General features: G+C 34.0%; 1 protein-coding gene across 12 annotated transcripts in view; it reads left to right on the forward strand.

Moving 5' to 3' along the window:
- Positions 1-17,362, forward strand: part of LOC110673999 (synapse-associated protein of 47 kDa) — an 88,598-nt gene that overhangs the window by 61,228 nt on the left and 10,008 nt on the right. For 10 of the 12 annotated variants that reach the window (XM_021851221.1, XM_021851220.1, XM_021851219.1 and 7 more), the window contains 6 exons: positions 6,040-6,119; positions 6,215-6,312; positions 6,387-6,524; positions 6,606-6,745; positions 7,099-7,226; positions 7,426-7,653. In XM_021851221.1, coding sequence (XP_021706913.1) covers positions 6,040-6,119; positions 6,215-6,312; positions 6,387-6,524; positions 6,606-6,745; positions 7,099-7,226; positions 7,426-7,653 — 812 coding nt within the window. The remainder of the gene's footprint in view (positions 1-6,039; positions 6,120-6,214; positions 6,313-6,386; positions 6,525-6,605; positions 6,746-7,098; positions 7,227-7,425; positions 7,654-17,362) is intronic. The other 2 variants (XM_021851229.1, XM_021851228.1) reach the window with 1 other exon arrangement.

The following is a 17,362-nucleotide window of genomic DNA, read 5'->3' on the forward strand; positions in this document are numbered from 1 at the left end:
TAGGCCTGTGAAGAATCTCACTCCATCGTTGATGTTTTAAAAACTTTCATCATCAAGATATTGAACTGGCTGACTGCATGATAAAATTTGAAGGTATGCTTTTGATTATAAATCGAAAGTTATTTAATTGTTTAACAATGGTTACTCAATTAAATCATCAAGTAAATTGTATGACTCTTCTGATAAACTTATAATATTAATCCAATACACACGGTACAATATCGACGTGAATTAGTTTATGTTTCATTCGTCGAAAAGTGGTAGTGATTTACAGACATCATGAGCGTTAAAGGGTTAATGAGCTAGCTTTTAGGATATTGCAAATCTCTCAACAGTATTTAGAACGATATATCCTTCTACAAAAGAAGTGAATTTGATAAGACAAACGAGTATATATTTCGATAACGTTTCAAATTTTCATCCCTTCTCTCACAACTCTCATAAATAATAAACTCGTTTAATCCAATTTTACTTTGAAACGTGAAATATAGTTAACACTTCAGTCGTCGCGCTGTTGTATTTTGTACAACACTGTTGAAAAAACCACGCTTTTCGCTCACAACAGCAGCGTGGTGGTTCTCACGGTGGCAAACTGCGCGACGACTGGAAGGTTAAATTCTTCCAACAGAATGAAAGATTTTCACGACTACTTAGTTAGCTTAAGATACTTTCGACATTGGCATTCTGGAAAGAAACGGGGAAACGATTGAATACATACTTGATTAATTTGATTACATTTTCCAAGATCTCGGTGAATAAATTGAATTGCCTGAAATGTACAGATAAAATAAATTCCGAGATTTAGCACTGAAAATTATAGAAATCTCTACTGTTGGAGTCTCTGCAAACCGTTTTGTTCAAGTCGGTGAAGAAATATAAGTGTGTAGAATAACCGAAAAGAGGCCCTGATAACCGTAGCGGTAAAAGCACAGCAAGACCAAGCTGAAGGTCATGGGTTCTGTGATGGTAATCCAATGCGAATATATATGAGCTGGGGAAGAAGACATTTAGTGTGCTGGACATCCGTGTACGATGCAGAATGTTTCACAACTACAAGCGTGCGAGCTCCCATAGAAAGCCGTGTAAATTAGTGAGGTTTTTTTAATCTACTTTTTTACTAATACATATCCATTGCTTCTTCTTTCATACCTTCGTATATATTCTAATTAATGGTGACCCATTATGATCAGTTTCAAACCCAACTGTTCAAGGATCAATTGAAATTTTCTTGACTTCCCAGGGCATAGTATCATCGTACCTTCCACAAGATATACGAATGCAAAAATGCTCTATTGACAGAGGTAAGTTCGCAGTCGATAACTCTGGATAAACATTTGAAAAGGGCCCAAGAGGTCTTGAGCCTTTTTTTCAGAAACGTTGCTGTTGAGCCCTTTTTAGCCCGCCCACGCCAACTAACACCACTATCAGAAAGATTAGCTCTTCCTGATAGTGGTACTGGTGAGCGTGAACGAAATTTAGCTCAATAGCGTCTTGCAGCCACGATTTCCATCATGGGGGTGAGGTGTGTTAAGCGACCTGAAAAGTTTATTCATTAATTTAACGCAAAAACGATCATTACCTATGTACAATTTTTGCATGAAACGTTACACTATAAGGACCGGCAATTTAAACCTGGCCACTATATATTAAAATTCCATACAGTGCCGCCAAGAATTGCCCAAAATAGATTCCACCAGCATTTCTTCCAAGAATACTTCTCGAATTTCTCTAGGCATCCCGAAAATATTCCCGAAGTATTGCTCCTTCCCAAATTCCTCAGAAATTTGTTGCGGAATTCCTGGTGGAATTTTCACAGGATTGGTTTTTATTTTTCCTCCGGGTATTTTGCATTGTTCAACGATCTCTTTCAGAATGTATTTTTTCGAATTTATTGCTTTCAGACACAAGATAATTCATAAATCTTATAGATTCCTCCCACTCCAAAGATATTTCAAGGTTTTATTTTCAAAGGGGACAACCATTCAGTTTCGCAATAGATGCCACCAAATAATTCTTCTTAAATTTCTTCAGTAATGACAATTGAAAATCCTTTAATATTTGTTCCATAAATACTGCCTATATTATTTTTCAGTAAACAATTCAAGATTTTCTTAAAAGATTTCCCCAAATCAGATTTATTTTCTTGAGAGTTCCTCAGTTTATTATATAAGGCATTACTTCTGGTAATTTGGATAGGTGCAGAACCAATTTTCCATTAATTCCATAAGGAATTTCTCTGGAGATTAAAAATCAGTTCAACCAAGGTTTTTTGCCTGTATTCCTGGAAGAAATTCTAGGATTTTTTTTAGAATTAGCTCCAACAGCTACTACAAGAACCTAAAAATTTCTTTCAGTTTGCCAAAAAAAAAAATAGAGATTGAATCTAGAGATACTCCAGAAATTGTTTTAGATACCGTGATTTTATCCTTCTTCACGGTTTTTCTTGTCTGGTTTCTATAACCTGGTAATGTCAAGCAACCGAATGTAGGAAAATAAGTACGACGGTGAGCTTCATTGGCTCATGTACCGAAGTTTTCTAACATATGTAATTATGGTCACTTGTCATTATTGTTAATTATTTAAACAACTCTACATACTGAATTTGAGCTACCTGGATTCGAATATACTTGCTGTATTCTAAACAAAACAATATTTAAAGAAAAAAGTTAAACTTTAAGAATTACGCAGAAAACGACTAAATGTATGCTATTAGCTAAGTAATTTCCTGATGTCTAACAGAAATTCAATTATTTCAATCGAATGAACAAATTGGTACGAGTTTTGATGATGAAATCTGGTTTGGGGATGTATTTTAAGCATCCTCACAAAATTTCAAGTTAATACCATATTCAAAACTTTGTTTAGAATTATAAGTTTATAGATGTTTGTCAAAACTATGGATGTTTATAAATAAATAAGCATTGTTTAACGCAAAAAACTTCACAATACACAATTCAAGTTACGCAGGTTACATTGATATTTGTGCTCCATTAGGAAGAAAAAAAATCGTTTGTCACGGTGATCAATTTCACCCGGGTTTACGGTACTCCTCTATAGTTTTGTCCAATATTTTTTCTAAGAATATCATTTGCAGGAATCTATGGAACCTAAGAAGTGATATTTTGACAAAATCCTTTTTGAATCTACATATGCACATTTTCACAGATATTCCTAGATAAATGGGAGCATGAAGAAAAAAAAAAACTATGAAATAATGCCTTATGTATCTTTGGGAGGATTTCTGTTTGCATTCTCAGAGGAACCGTGTGAAAAATTTTAGATAATACTCCCTAGGAACATCACAGGATGAATTCCTGGAAAATCAATGCAAGATTCTAGGAACATCTAGCATAGCATAGCATAGCATAGACTGACTGTACATGTCAATGATTGCTACTCCGTGATTGATCGGAACTGGTAAGAATTGCACTACGATCCAAATGAATAAGGGATGGGAGTTTCAGCTTACTCTCGAAGTGCAATTTTAGCAGATCTAATATTATTGATCAATAACGTTGCCGGCCAAGTCCTTACAGCCAGTTGGGATGGGGAAGGAATGTTAGGGTGTAATGATTGTTGCTTCTAGAGACCGAGAATACCTCTGCATCTCCACAATCACCACGGGAGGGTGTTTATTAGTGAGGGAGGAAAAGATCTGGGAGTCACCTCTGGTCGGTGATGCGATCCATGGACAAGGGGTAAATATGCGGCTTATATTTAAAGCTAGTTTTGTATTTTGGTCTCGACAAGTTTTTGGTAGAAGCTTTAAAAAATACGTCAACATCTATAATGTCGAACAATTAAAAAGACGTTTTTATTAATGACGAAAACTGAAAATTACATGTATATATTTTAAATTATATGAAACAGGAATAATGCCGACACTTGTAGTGACGAACCATACATAGTTTGTTTGAAAATTACATATGAGTATTACTGTGCATTTTGTCTCGATATGGTAGAAGTTTTAGAAAATACGTCAACATTCACAATGTCGAACAATTCAAAAGATAATTTTTAATAATGTCAAAAAGAGAAAAATATATGTATATTGAAATTGTATAAAAAAAGCATAATGCCGACACTTGTAGTGACGAATCATACAAAGTTTGTTTTAATATTACATAAAAGTTACGCTTTCAAGAAAAAATGTGTTATCATAAGCATGAAACGAACTCACCAGTTGGTAATACATTCTCGACTGAACACAAAACTGACACTGACAGCAAAACTTCTTAGCGTCCCGAAAACAAACCGTCTTGCTTGGGCCTTCCCAAATACTCACCCCAGCAAGACGCTCCAAAACAGGAAAAAAATTCTCCGGCGACGAAAACACGCGCGAAACCGTGGGAAAAATCTATCGGACGACGCAAAACCGAACTGTCCTGCTTGGGTTTCACGAAGCACTACCCAGCTAGACGCTCCAAAACAGGAAAAAAAAATTTCCAGCGACGAAAACACGCGCGAAACCGTGGGCAAAATCTATCGGACGACCAATGCAAGATTCTAGGAACATCTGGTTAAATTCTCGGATTATTTTCTGAAGAAGCTCTTGAGAATGCTCAAAATATCTATAAGAGATTGGAGCTTTTATCCAGGAAGCCCTGGAAGAATACCTATAGATTTTATTCTCCGATAAATTGTCTGCAGTAATTTTCATAGGAATTGCCATAGAATCCTTAACATGTAACACTTGGAGTAATTTTTAGAATATTCTGTAAACTAGTACTTGGCAGAATATATAGGGAAACTTGTTCAACAAATTCCAATAATCTGTAGTTGTCTGTAAACTTCCTTGAAAAAACTCAAGAAACACTTCTTGAAGACATTCTTGAGAAAATATCTAAAACTACTCAAATCAAATTGCTCTAAAGAATTCATGTAGTATTTTTATTTATTTATTTATTTATTTATTTATTTTTTTTTTTTTGATAAAGTTCCAGTAGTGGTCTTATAGAGGAATTCATAGATTAATTACTTGCAAAAAATCTTAGAAAACCTTGAGGTACAGCTTAGTAAATACACCAAGAACCGATTCGTAGAATGAACCCTTGACAAATCCTTCTGGGTTCCCAACAGATTTCTGCCAGATTCTTCGTGATTACACCTTCAAATGATTTCTGTTTAGATGTTTGTAAGGTGGACTCCAAAAATTTTTCAAGGTCTATCATAACTCAATAGTTCAGTATGTATAAATGACAGGATATTGTTTTTTTTAATACAAACACAAATATTATTTCCGTAGCAGGACCTGGGGAAGGAGGGCAATTCCGAAATTGTGAATTTCTTCTTTGGCAGATATCTGGTTTTTAGTTGATATTGATAGTAGTAGTAAAGAAATGTGCTATATTTCTTGCTTATGAATCAATATATAGTGATCCATTATCGGCGCCAGAAAGAATGTTTGAAAAGTTACTCTTTTTTTGTAATAACGGAAGGAGAGAAATGATTAAGGTGAATCGAGCATCACAGATTATTCCTAATGCAAAGCAATTTGCAGAAAATTGAAATCGTAGGGTCCAATATCTGTGATTTATAAATCTATACTAATCATGAAAAATAATTACATCAAAATAATACAATCAACTGTTCTGCATAATAAAACTCTATACCTTATCGTAAAATGCTGCTTACCATTTATTAAAATAGGGCCATACTTTTTGCAAAAGCTTTGCTTTTTCCGGTTCATATTGTAGTAAACTTGTACGAAGTATTTTGATTATTCACAGATATTTACTTGTTCCACAATAGTTTTGAATATTCACACTTTTACACTAATTACTCCACATCGTACACGAATCTTATTCCTAGATATTACAACTTTCTAATATGAACACAACTTTTTCGCATTTTTGCCGTATAATCAACTTTTTGAGATATTTTTTATAACAAAAGTAAACTAGTTTCTAAAGTTTAAGGATTTGAAATTGTACTTTGTTATTTTTAAAGTTTTTTCTGATTACCAAAAGCATCCGAAGTTGACTAGGCAGAGAAAAATAACACTTTGGTTTTTATTTCATGTTTTATTTTCATCGCTAGTGCTACCGGAGGAGCTGATTCTCGTCCTGCCACAGGCCCCGGAACGCCAACAGACGAAAATGCCGGACAAATTGGTCAAGGTACAAGTCAACAAACAAACACGTTGTTTCTTTATAGCCGCTCAGTTTGGTACACACGATGATGTTGATGTTGCAATTGCTAATATCCATTTCAGTTACCCACAAAGTCACAGCTGGAGCCAAATCGATCGGGTCGTTCCTGTATTCGTCGTTCAATAAGGCTGGCGATAAAATTAAACACCTAAAGGATAATGTTAGTTTGCACCATTTAGCGTTTGTTTAGTATGAAGAATGATGAAAGCTTCATTTGTTTCCATTTTTCACTAGACTATTCTCGGCGAGTTCAACAAAGAGCAGGAAGCATTCATTAAGAACCAGCAGGGAGGCGGCGGTCCAGGTGCTTGCCCATGGTCCGGTCATGCGAACGAAGCCAAAATCAAAGAAGAAATTCTCAGTCTGTCAGCGGTAAGCATTCGGCTATGGTTTTAAAGAAGCACACAGTTAATTAAATTTACTTTTTCCGCTCTGTGCCTCCCTCGTGTACAGGATCGTCGAAACTTTGTGCGAGCACCACCAGCCGGGGTTGAATTTGAATTCGATTATGATGTCTCTTATCCCATTGCGTTAGCCATCATGAATGAAGACAAAGAGCTAGAGAAAATGCGATTTGAGCTAGTACCTAAAATGTAAGTAATTGACTTATTTTTTCAACAATTAAACCTACTAGTTTTAAAATAATATTGAACGAGAAATGGATCAAAAGCATCTCCTTATTAACATTTAATAGGTCTAAATACACTAAACTTAGAAATATTATAAAATAATGTTATATCTACAGTGAATCTAAAATTACATAGTTTTCAATTTGTATTAGCTTTTCAGTAAACTTCCCAAAATAATATCATATGTAATATTTAATTCATCTCTAGCTAGACTATTGAGCACCTTGTCACATTTCAATAACGATAATTTGGAAGTAACTGTTTTATAATCATTTTTGACAAAATTATCTAATCAAATCTACTCTACTCACTTTCAGCATCACGGAAGAGAACTTCTGGCGCAACTACTTCTACCGCGTTTCCCTGATATGTCAAGCAGGAGATCTGGGTACGCTAGGTGACAAAAACGAGTTTGTCAGGCGAGGAGTCAGTGAAGATACAGAGGGTAATGTACCATTAAATTAGTAGATTGCCTATCATATCTAGCTATTTCTTTCTGCTGAAATTCGGTGTCTAGTAGCTCTATACGTTTCACGTAGGACATATTGACTATAAACGATGTTTTATGTATGTTTCACCAGTTTAGTTCAGTTTATATTTTCCGTAATTTATTTCTTTTCTTTTTCTTATGTTCTGCTGATAAGAACCACCAATAAGTCGCGAAACAGCGAAAGAATCGGCTGTTTTGAGCAGTAGCGAAAATGCTGACAAGACTGTGCCACCGGCAGCGAATGAAACAGAGTTTGTATCGGAATCTTTCAAAGCTAGTCAAGAAGCTCTTGAAGAAGTAAGAGCGGATATGAAAAAGCTCGGAATTGATACTCTTGTCAAGCAGGCTAGCGAAAGCATTGGCAATGCTACCGAGAAAAGTGGTAAGATTTTCATGTGATGGTCAATTACGGCGGAAAGCGACAACGAAAATCGGAATTATTACTGATGGTTCTTTGCAGCACTTTTGATTCTGAGAATATGAGTTTAAATGATTTTACATGTTTTATGTTTCGTTAAATATTACACATATGTTTCAAATATCACATAGAATGATGGCATGATTCAAAGGGTTGAAATTAATTTGGTTTCCCAAGGAAACACTATTTGATACAGCTGAGCACGTGTGTACGTGTGTGGCAAAATCGCACAAAACAGTTCCATCGATTGCACAGTCCCAAATGTGAAATGCATGGCTTGAATAAAACATACCACTGTGTAATATGCCTAATCCAGAATTGAAACAATATAATATGGATCAACAGCTTTTTATAGACCTATAACGAATAAGCTATTTTGCAACCGATGATCGATATTGATATTTGTAGATAGAACATCATCAGCATGGCGAATAAATGCATTATCTCGATGAGATTTCATATCGTACTAAAGACTGTTCAATTTATGATCCGGGCGGGTTTGGTGTTAGATAAAAAGTGGATTTAGTATAACCGTGTGCTCAAAAGAAAAAATCAAACATTATAGACACGTCCTGAGAAACTTTGGATTTCTCGCTTATTAAAAATAATCTTTACGAAAGAGACGACCCCTATAGTTGCACTAGTGACTTTTCACCGCTGTTTTATCTTAAACCGACACAAGATATTTTTTCATGAAGATCAGGAGCTATTTATTTAAGTAGGATTCACTACTCGATCTTGATGCTACCATATTTCGCGCACGCTCCTAATTTCGCTCACTGACATTTTATTGATATTTGTTGATGCATATTGGACTATATAATTACATATTATGGAACCGTAACTGAAGTAGAATTATTCAAAATACTAGCCAACAAAAAAATATTTTGCAAAACATGTTTCAAACAGTCTTTAAAAAATCCCACTCCAAGAGCTGCTAAGATCTAAAACCATCAGAGCTAGATTAATTCCGCGCGCACCTTTTGTTCAAATCCAGGCATGCAATGAATCATGCCACGTGTATGAGAGGATTGAATCCCAGGATTCAATCCTTGATCGATTGTTGGCCGCGTAAATGAATCGAGTAAGCATTGATATTTCATTCAATATCGGATGAAAACTTTTGTCTGACAGGACTCATTTGGAATGTATCTGAAAGATTTTATGATGCACAGCTGCTTCCAGTGAACAGTTTCTGGAAACTAGCAACAATTTTTGGTAGTATTCTGACCTGACGGAATGAATCATCATGTAGACGGGACTCCGAGCTCTTGAGCTGAAAATATGAATCACAAGCAAATGATTGAATTTCCGTTGAAACAATTCTGGATTCAACGAAACTCCGGCGCTCGAATTTTTGTCTAAATTAATTTCTCCTTGAGTGAAAATAACCACAAGTAGTTCCAATTTGCAGTGGTATGATACCATTTCTACTCTATTTTTATTTGCTGAATTTCATTGCCTGACATATTACTTTGTCTCTTGTTCGGTAGTCAGGTTTTATTTGTCCCAATCCCCTACGAAACTTCAAATATTCCATACGAAGAGCATTTTACCTTCAATCGATTGACTATGAGCATAATGACAGAGATTCAATCGTGGGATTGAATCTTTGCATAAATCCCGCACGCTGAGATTGGAAAAATCAGGATTCAAAACGATCCCGCGCATTGAGATGATTTCAAAGCATGCTTGTTTAAATCTGGGAGCAGAAGGATGCTCTTAGAAGACTGAGTTTCAAATGTAAGTGCAGTGAGCGAAATCAGGAGCGCACGTGAAATATGGGTACTTTACGGTAACACAGCGTAACAAAAATGACCTTTTTGCGTGTCTCAAGGATTAAATTATATCTCTAGTAGATTTGGGGTCGGTGAATCTGATGCCGATCTCAGAAATGTCCCAGTACGTCACAATTTTTAGCTACAGGTCGCCAAAGTTGTATAAAACACTGGTTTAATTGATGTTTACATAAAATTTGAAGTATGTTTTATCAAACTTTTTTGTGATCTAATTCGAAAAACATGCAAAATATTCCATTAATATTCATCGAATAATATTCATTGTTTTTTGTATAACTTAACTTTATGGATTGCATCCTCCTTAATGCGCCTAGTGCATACTTTGAGGCATCAAAAGTAGCCAAAAACTGCACGATAGGGTGCGGCTTATTTCTCTCAAGTTCTTAAAAACAAAGGTTCAGCAAAAGAAGAGCACACTTCTGAATACAAATCACATAAAATGAGAAACATTAAAGTTTTGGCCGAAAATATTACGATTTAGATGTGGCGCAAGCAGCGTGAATGTGAATTTCTAAGTTTTAAAATATGACCTTCAGTAAAGCGCACAACTTTGTTATTTGGTTTTATACATATTTTGAATCTTCATGTACCATTCTACTCACAATTTAATTTTTGAAAAGCTGGTAAAACTGCAAACATGCCTGAAGTTAAAATCAGTTCCAGTAGTAAATAATGGTCTAATAAAAATGTCAAGCGTGTAAAGCTATGTTTATCTTTAACATAAAATTAAAAAGATCATTATCTTGAGCATAAGGTTTACAAAAGAAACAATATGGAATATTTGTCTAAAATTGTTGTTAATTTTCATATAAACCGACAATTTAAAATAAATTTAATACAGGTTTTATCCTTGACATTTTGGAGCCATAGCAGGCGTGGAGAAAATGGTTCCTTTGGCAATTATTAGGCTTTTAGAGTTGTCTATAAAATATGTGGCAAAACATGTACAAAACCACAATAGCGATAATTCAAAAACCCGCAACATGCAAAAGGAAGAGATACCTACTTAGAGTAACATAAAACATTATTTATTTAAAGGTACACCGAATGTTTGTTATTTTTGAACAGATATCGGGACTTGATTTTTTGTTGAAAAAAACTTAAATTTTCCTGAAAAGTTAATAAACACAGTTTGTGCTCATGAATGTTTTTATTTTTTTCATATTTCTGACACATTGACATAGATTACAAAAAGGGTATATCGAAAATCTGATGAAAATTCAGGACCGTACCATGCGACTTTATTTCTTACTAATAGTACACCAATATCAATATAACCTGTAGGAAATAAATGTTGTTTGTCTTAACTATTGTTGAATTGTGTGTTGTAAAGTTTTCTGTGTTAAAGAACTTTCATTTCTTTAAAAAATAATGTGAAATGCCAAAATTGTGTTCGGTGTGGTAAGGATAATCATCCATAAACTTCTTGTTCTAAATACGTATTTGAACATGGCGTCAGCCAAAAAGTTTATGAAGATACGTAAAATATATCTCTAACACAGATTTTGTTATCAAGATTCGTACAATTTGGCGAGCATATTCGTATTCAGGGAGCCCAATTTAGTATGTGTAGTAATTTCGGTAGATGAACCAATGAGGATCGTCGCACAGTGTGACGAAACTGAAAATTGACGGCCAAAACCTCTTAGAGGCGTTTAAGCCTATAAGTGTCTTCGAGACATTGTTTTGGATTAGCATCCCGAGTATTAATAAAAAATATTTTTAATTAAACTGAATAGAGCACCCGAGCAAAACATATTTTTTGAACGAAATTTTTAGGACGACAATAGGGTAAATTATGTATTTTGGACAGGCTAAGTATATGTCTATAAACGGCGATCGATTAACTGCATTAGATACTAATATGTTATTACGCAATGTTACTTATATGCATAATGTGTCATTGTACTTTGAGTTTCTGGGGAGCAAATGCTTACAAACTGCAAGCTTCCAAAACAGCGTTTTTAGCGGCCTGTCTGTTATACATTTCGGACACCAAATATACATTTTGGACACCCTCATGTGAATATAATTTGAACAGGGGCGTTATCTCATTATCTATACAATGGTTTCTTAAAAATACTGTCATATCATATAATTTTTAGAGTTCACATGTAACGTCTACATTTTTTCGCCTATTGGATGTGTATATTAGTGATAATCAATAATTTAATTCAATTTAAATATTATCAGATCCACGGAATACGCCTGCAAGTATGCATGCATGCGACAATCCAGTGTGTTTCATCAGATGGCCAAATTATATCAACTGAACAAAAACCATAATCTATTTTGGACATCATCTGATTTATGCCTTATATACTCATGTTAAGATTTTAGATCAACTTAGCATCAATTTTAGACATATTTTATCATATTGCCACATTCAAACTTTTCAGGAATGCCAATTTTGAGCGTCATTATTGCATTTAATGTATGTTCTGGAAATGTACATCCTTTTGCATTCGTAGGTTTCATAGATATTCTGTTGATACAATTTTAAATTTTGATATTTCTGAAGCTAGTTTGTAATTGTTATGATAATGGTCACCATTAATAAGTAGCATAGTGTATTAATAGTGAAATACATGATTTCCCGTACATCGATTTGTCACCATCTCATTGGAAATGAGCATAGAACGACCAGCCTGTCCAAATTATATGCATCACCAAGTTATATACGTTACCCTATTTCAGCAAAGTTTTAGATCTTTTTATTTTCAACAACTTTGCTGAACATACTTGATATTTTTGACTTAGTTTTCACGGTTAATGTTTCAAATTTAACCAATTTTACAATAAATATCAGTTCTTTGACCATTTATATGCTCAATGTGAAATTTATGAACATGACATGTTCTACAACATTTTATATAAGTATTACAAAAATACATAACATTGCCGAATATACCAAATCATCATATCGAAAGATATAATGAATTTATGGTAATAGTTATATAATTTTCTACCATTTTTATTTGCAAGTTTCTCCTGAATCGGCACTTTTCGGCAGCCTTGCTTAGTATACTTTGATGCCTCATTATATCAGCTGAAGCCCCATGGCAATAGAACGATCGGGTCTGACAAGGCACATTAATTTCAACAATTTTTGACAAGCGTGTAGTTTTATTTTGACTTCAAATAGTATGTTGACCTTTTTTGTGCTCACAGTGCAAACAATAAACTTGGGTTGTTCTGTAATATTTTAGATCACAAAACTAAACAACTATGTCGAAGACATCTGTATGTGCACAAGCTGTTAAAGTATTGCATCGAAAAACATCAGGTTTTTTATTTAAATTAATACTACTTTTGAGAATTTACTAGGTAGGTTTCTCACGTATCAGCAAGTTTGGGCGTAAGTTCACTTTTGCTGGCACAACAACCAAATGCTTGAAAACTGAGAGGAATTTGGTCGACCAGATATTTTGTTCTATTCTCTATTTTTATTTGCTTTTTATCATAAAATACATATTATTTGTTCTTAAAATTTTCTCGAAAACGAATGATCGTCGGATACTACGATTTGATGCTGATATTGAACAGTTTTAGTGTGACTAAGGTGTTGTTTCAATATGTTATTTGTGATATAACAAATACAGAGTATCCCAACTTCAATGATTGCGCACTGAGCACACAAAAGAATAAAAAACTATTTAAGATCGAAATTCCAAGCTCTTCAAAAAATGGTTGGATTCAATGTGCCCTGTGGGACCCGATCATTCTATTGCCATGAGGCTTTAACTGATAAGGCATAAAAGTATACTAAATATGGCTACCGAAAAGTGCAGATTCAGGAAAACTTGCCTAGAAAAATGGTCGAAAATTATGTAAATTTTACCATAAGTTCATTATATCTTTCGATATGATGGTTTCACAGCATTGGTATATTCGGCAAAGTTGTGTATTTTTGTAATATCAGTAACGGGATGTCACAAAATCATGTTGCAAATCTCATGGCAGATGTTTGACTGAGGTTCAGTCAAAAATGGAATAGTAAGTGCAAATAACTTTAATTTTGAAGCATACTCTCAAACTTCAATAACATTTGAAGGGTGGACATAAACCTAGGGTAAAAGCAGTTTTGGTCAGCCTAAGAGAAAACATTCAAGAAAATATGTATAGAAAGTCCTACAAGTACTGTAAATACGCCAAATGAAAGCATCCAATCCATATCATGAATGAAAAATATCGAAACTGAGCATGACCCTTATTTTCGCATTGAAAATCAAGTTTGTCAATATAGGGCAGCTAAGCCTGTTTTGACCACATTCTTAACTCTGGTGCCTCAATTGGCAAATTGCATTTATTTCTTATGACTGTGGCCAACTTAGAAATACCCTGGCCAAATTTTCTGTAATTTTCTGTATAAAATGGTGTGTAATCCACTATGGCTACAATTGGAGCTATGGCCAAAACCGGTGCTTCTAGATAACTACAGTAACCTAAGTTGCCATTTTCGCATTCGTATATCGTATGGCAGGTACGATGATACTCTATGCCCAGGGAAGTCAAGGAAATTTTCATTACGAAAATATCCTGGACCACCCGAGATTCAAACCCAGACACCTTCAGCATGGCTTTGGTTTGTAGCCGCGGACTTTAACCACTCGGCTAAGGAAGGCCCCATTAGAGGAATTCTTGGAGAGATTACTTGAAGAAATCTTAAAGGTGTAGCTGAAAAACAATTATGATGATATTATGTCAAGAGACCTCAACGAAAATTGAAAATTTCCAAACAACTTCCTGAGAAACTTCACTTTTTTCACTTTGAATCTACACTGTTTTATTAAATTTAGGGGAGGGATTATTAGAGTAGGTATGTTTAAAAGAAAAAAAAAACATTAATTGAATTTTAACACTTCACTTTTTGCAAAAAATAAAACACTAAAATCACTAGTAAGGCGAGCAAATACCTTTAAAACTCTAATATGTTGCTTATCTTTACAGATAGGTCTATATTGTCTGCGACTTACAGACTTCTTCACCCGTCACCAGTGCTATAAAAACATGTGATCTTATGAATAAACAAAAAAAAAATGGGCCAAAGTTGTCTGGTGTATAAATTGAACAGTTCTTACTGTAGAGAAGACTGGCTAATTCAGATTCCCTGGAGACTTAATCTGACCTTATTTTTTCAATAATAGTCTAATTAATGTTGTGTAATAGGGAACTGGATCCCATTTTTTGCACTTTTGATTCACTTCGACAGAGTTTTTTTTTTAAGCTACATAGTCCATACTTGGCCACAAATAACATTATTTTTTTCAAATATCTAATTTCTTTAAAATGGTATATCTCTTTGATATTTTCACAATTAATAATCATTAAATTTTTAAATCATTACTTCATCTCATATCGCAAAGAACGATCAAGTCTCCAGTTATAATTGCTTCCAATGGGGTCATGCACAAATTATGTCACGCTCCAATGAGAAGGGTAAATGGTCAAGGCAAGCGTGACAAGCCTTACCAAATTTTCGGAAGACTCATACCCAAAAAGTGATAAACAAAGGACAGGGAGTCAAAAAGTTGAAATTTAGCGTGACATAATTTGTGTACTATCCAAATGGCTTATTTCCACATAACAGTACCCATAAAATAATACAATTAACAAGGATTAAAGTAAAACAAATTTCAAATATTTATTTACCTTATGGTCGAGATATTGCATAATTCCCTATAACATATATTAGTTTAGAAGAGAACGTAGAAGGCGATATCATACAACACAAAGTCTAGTTCTCACTGTACTAAATATACCAATCATTTCAGCTTCTCAAACCCTCATTAACAGTTCTAGAAATGGTAGGTTTTCTTGAACAACTTCAATTTAATATTAAATACGTATAATCCCTAAATAACAATATAATTAATCCAAACATTGATTTTTGTCGCTCAAAACGTTTTTAACCTGCAGCTTTCGAGAGTCATCGAAATGACTCTACCCTGAGCTTTATTGAACCCAAATTCTTTATTTATACACTTTACTTCAGACTACACCTAAAAACAAAATTATTAAAAATGTGCATAATAGGTGGTTGTTTGTAGAACGCATCGATTCTGAAAATACTGCATTTTGCAATTACATGGAGCATAGACTATGAACAGATAACACTCTCCCCCAACAAATCAAGGGACTTTTAAACTCAGATATACAAGTTTAATAAAGTTTTTAGATAACCATCGTTCAATAGCGAAGCAATGGATTCTACCGATCCGTTTTCCACTTTCACATATTAAAAAAAAAACCTGTTCATACTTGGAACTTTTTGCCATTTTTCACATAAAGATTAAGTAGAGCAGGTCAAAAATATTGTTTTTGTCTAAAATTTATTTCAAACCACAATTACTCTGAACATAACGATATATCTAGAATCAATAACAATATTGCTAACAACACAGTGGATTAGCATAGTGTATCTTGAGGCACAATAAAGATAGAGCTGAAATTCGTTTCAAACAAACAGATGTGTCGATATAACCACAGATGAAACACGAAACTTCAAGCCGTTCATCTTATCCTTACTATTGCTGTCTCCTTGAACCTTAGTTTGTATATATACTTTTATCTATCCGATCGTAGCAAAATCCTTAATCCTCTCTAGCTCCCCCAAAAAAATACACGTGGTCATCCTTTTGCCATTTCCAGATAATCTCTTCGCGAATGGGCCAGTCTTAAGAAACTGCTGTAACATTCGGTTTCCGTAATAAACCTATCGAAACCACATAAAAACGTATCATCCCGGTATGCACACTTTATCCGATGATGATTGGTGGCTATTGTAGCAATTGATCATTTTGCAGTTTTATATGGTTTTCTCCTGAATAGCATTCAACATGCATCCTGTCTCAAAATGACGTTTCGATAACGTTTTTATGTTGTCTAATGTGATACGCACCATTCTCCAATGCATTCTTAAACTTCTGGATAACTTAAGCACAGGTAGCAAATAGTGCTTGCGCCATTAGCATTTTTTTTTTTATTTTCTTTCTTTCGATGACATGTGTGAGTACGTTTGCAAACAATTCGATGCACCAGTACGGTAAAGTACAAATGTAGTCTATAATGTGTATCATAAGACGAATAATGCGTGTTACAATTTCCTATGACTTATCTCTTGGTGTCCAATAACATAAAAATATTTCTATTTGTATATAAGGTATAACTCGTTGATTTATACAGACCATTACTGTTCATAAATGCATAAGCGTAGGAAATTATATAAAAATAATGGAAAGCACTTTTCCCAGTCAAAAATACAAAAAAAGTAAACTAATAAGATGATAATAAATCCTCGAGCTGTTTAGTGGAATACCTATAAGTAGATGAAAACCCGAATTTAGTACTATACCATTTAATTCCACTATAGTTTGTATCTTTTGACAGATACGCGTATTTCGACCTTACAGTTGAGTTCGAAATACGCGTATCTGTCAAAAGATACAAACTATAGTGGAATTCAATGGTATAGTACTAAATTCGGTTTATCGTCTACTTAAACTAATAAGCTTTACTATTTCAATATTGCACCGTACAAATGTATATAATCTATTTTTTTCCTAATAAAGTGTAACATTTTTATTGTATGCTAAAACATGAAAATGATATTGTAGAAAATACAACTTTAGACACCTGTTTGGGACAGTAATGCTTTTATGGACAGTTTGGCATTCAATACACAAATATTCCTGACGATTGTTTTTTAACTTTATTATTTTCTTTATTATCTGATTTTTTTTTTTCATTTTATGTTATGTTTTACTATGCGGTTCAATGAACAAGCTTAATGTCTAAAATATATTATATATTTATATTTCAGATTGGAAAACATACTGAACTATTTTGTGATTCATAACATTTATATCATATTA

This window comes from Aedes aegypti, chromosome 3 (genome assembly GCF_002204515.2).
Source record: "Aedes aegypti strain LVP_AGWG chromosome 3, AaegL5.0 Primary Assembly, whole genome shotgun sequence".
In the NCBI taxonomy this organism is placed as follows: Eukaryota; Metazoa; Arthropoda; class Insecta; order Diptera; family Culicidae; genus Aedes; species Aedes aegypti.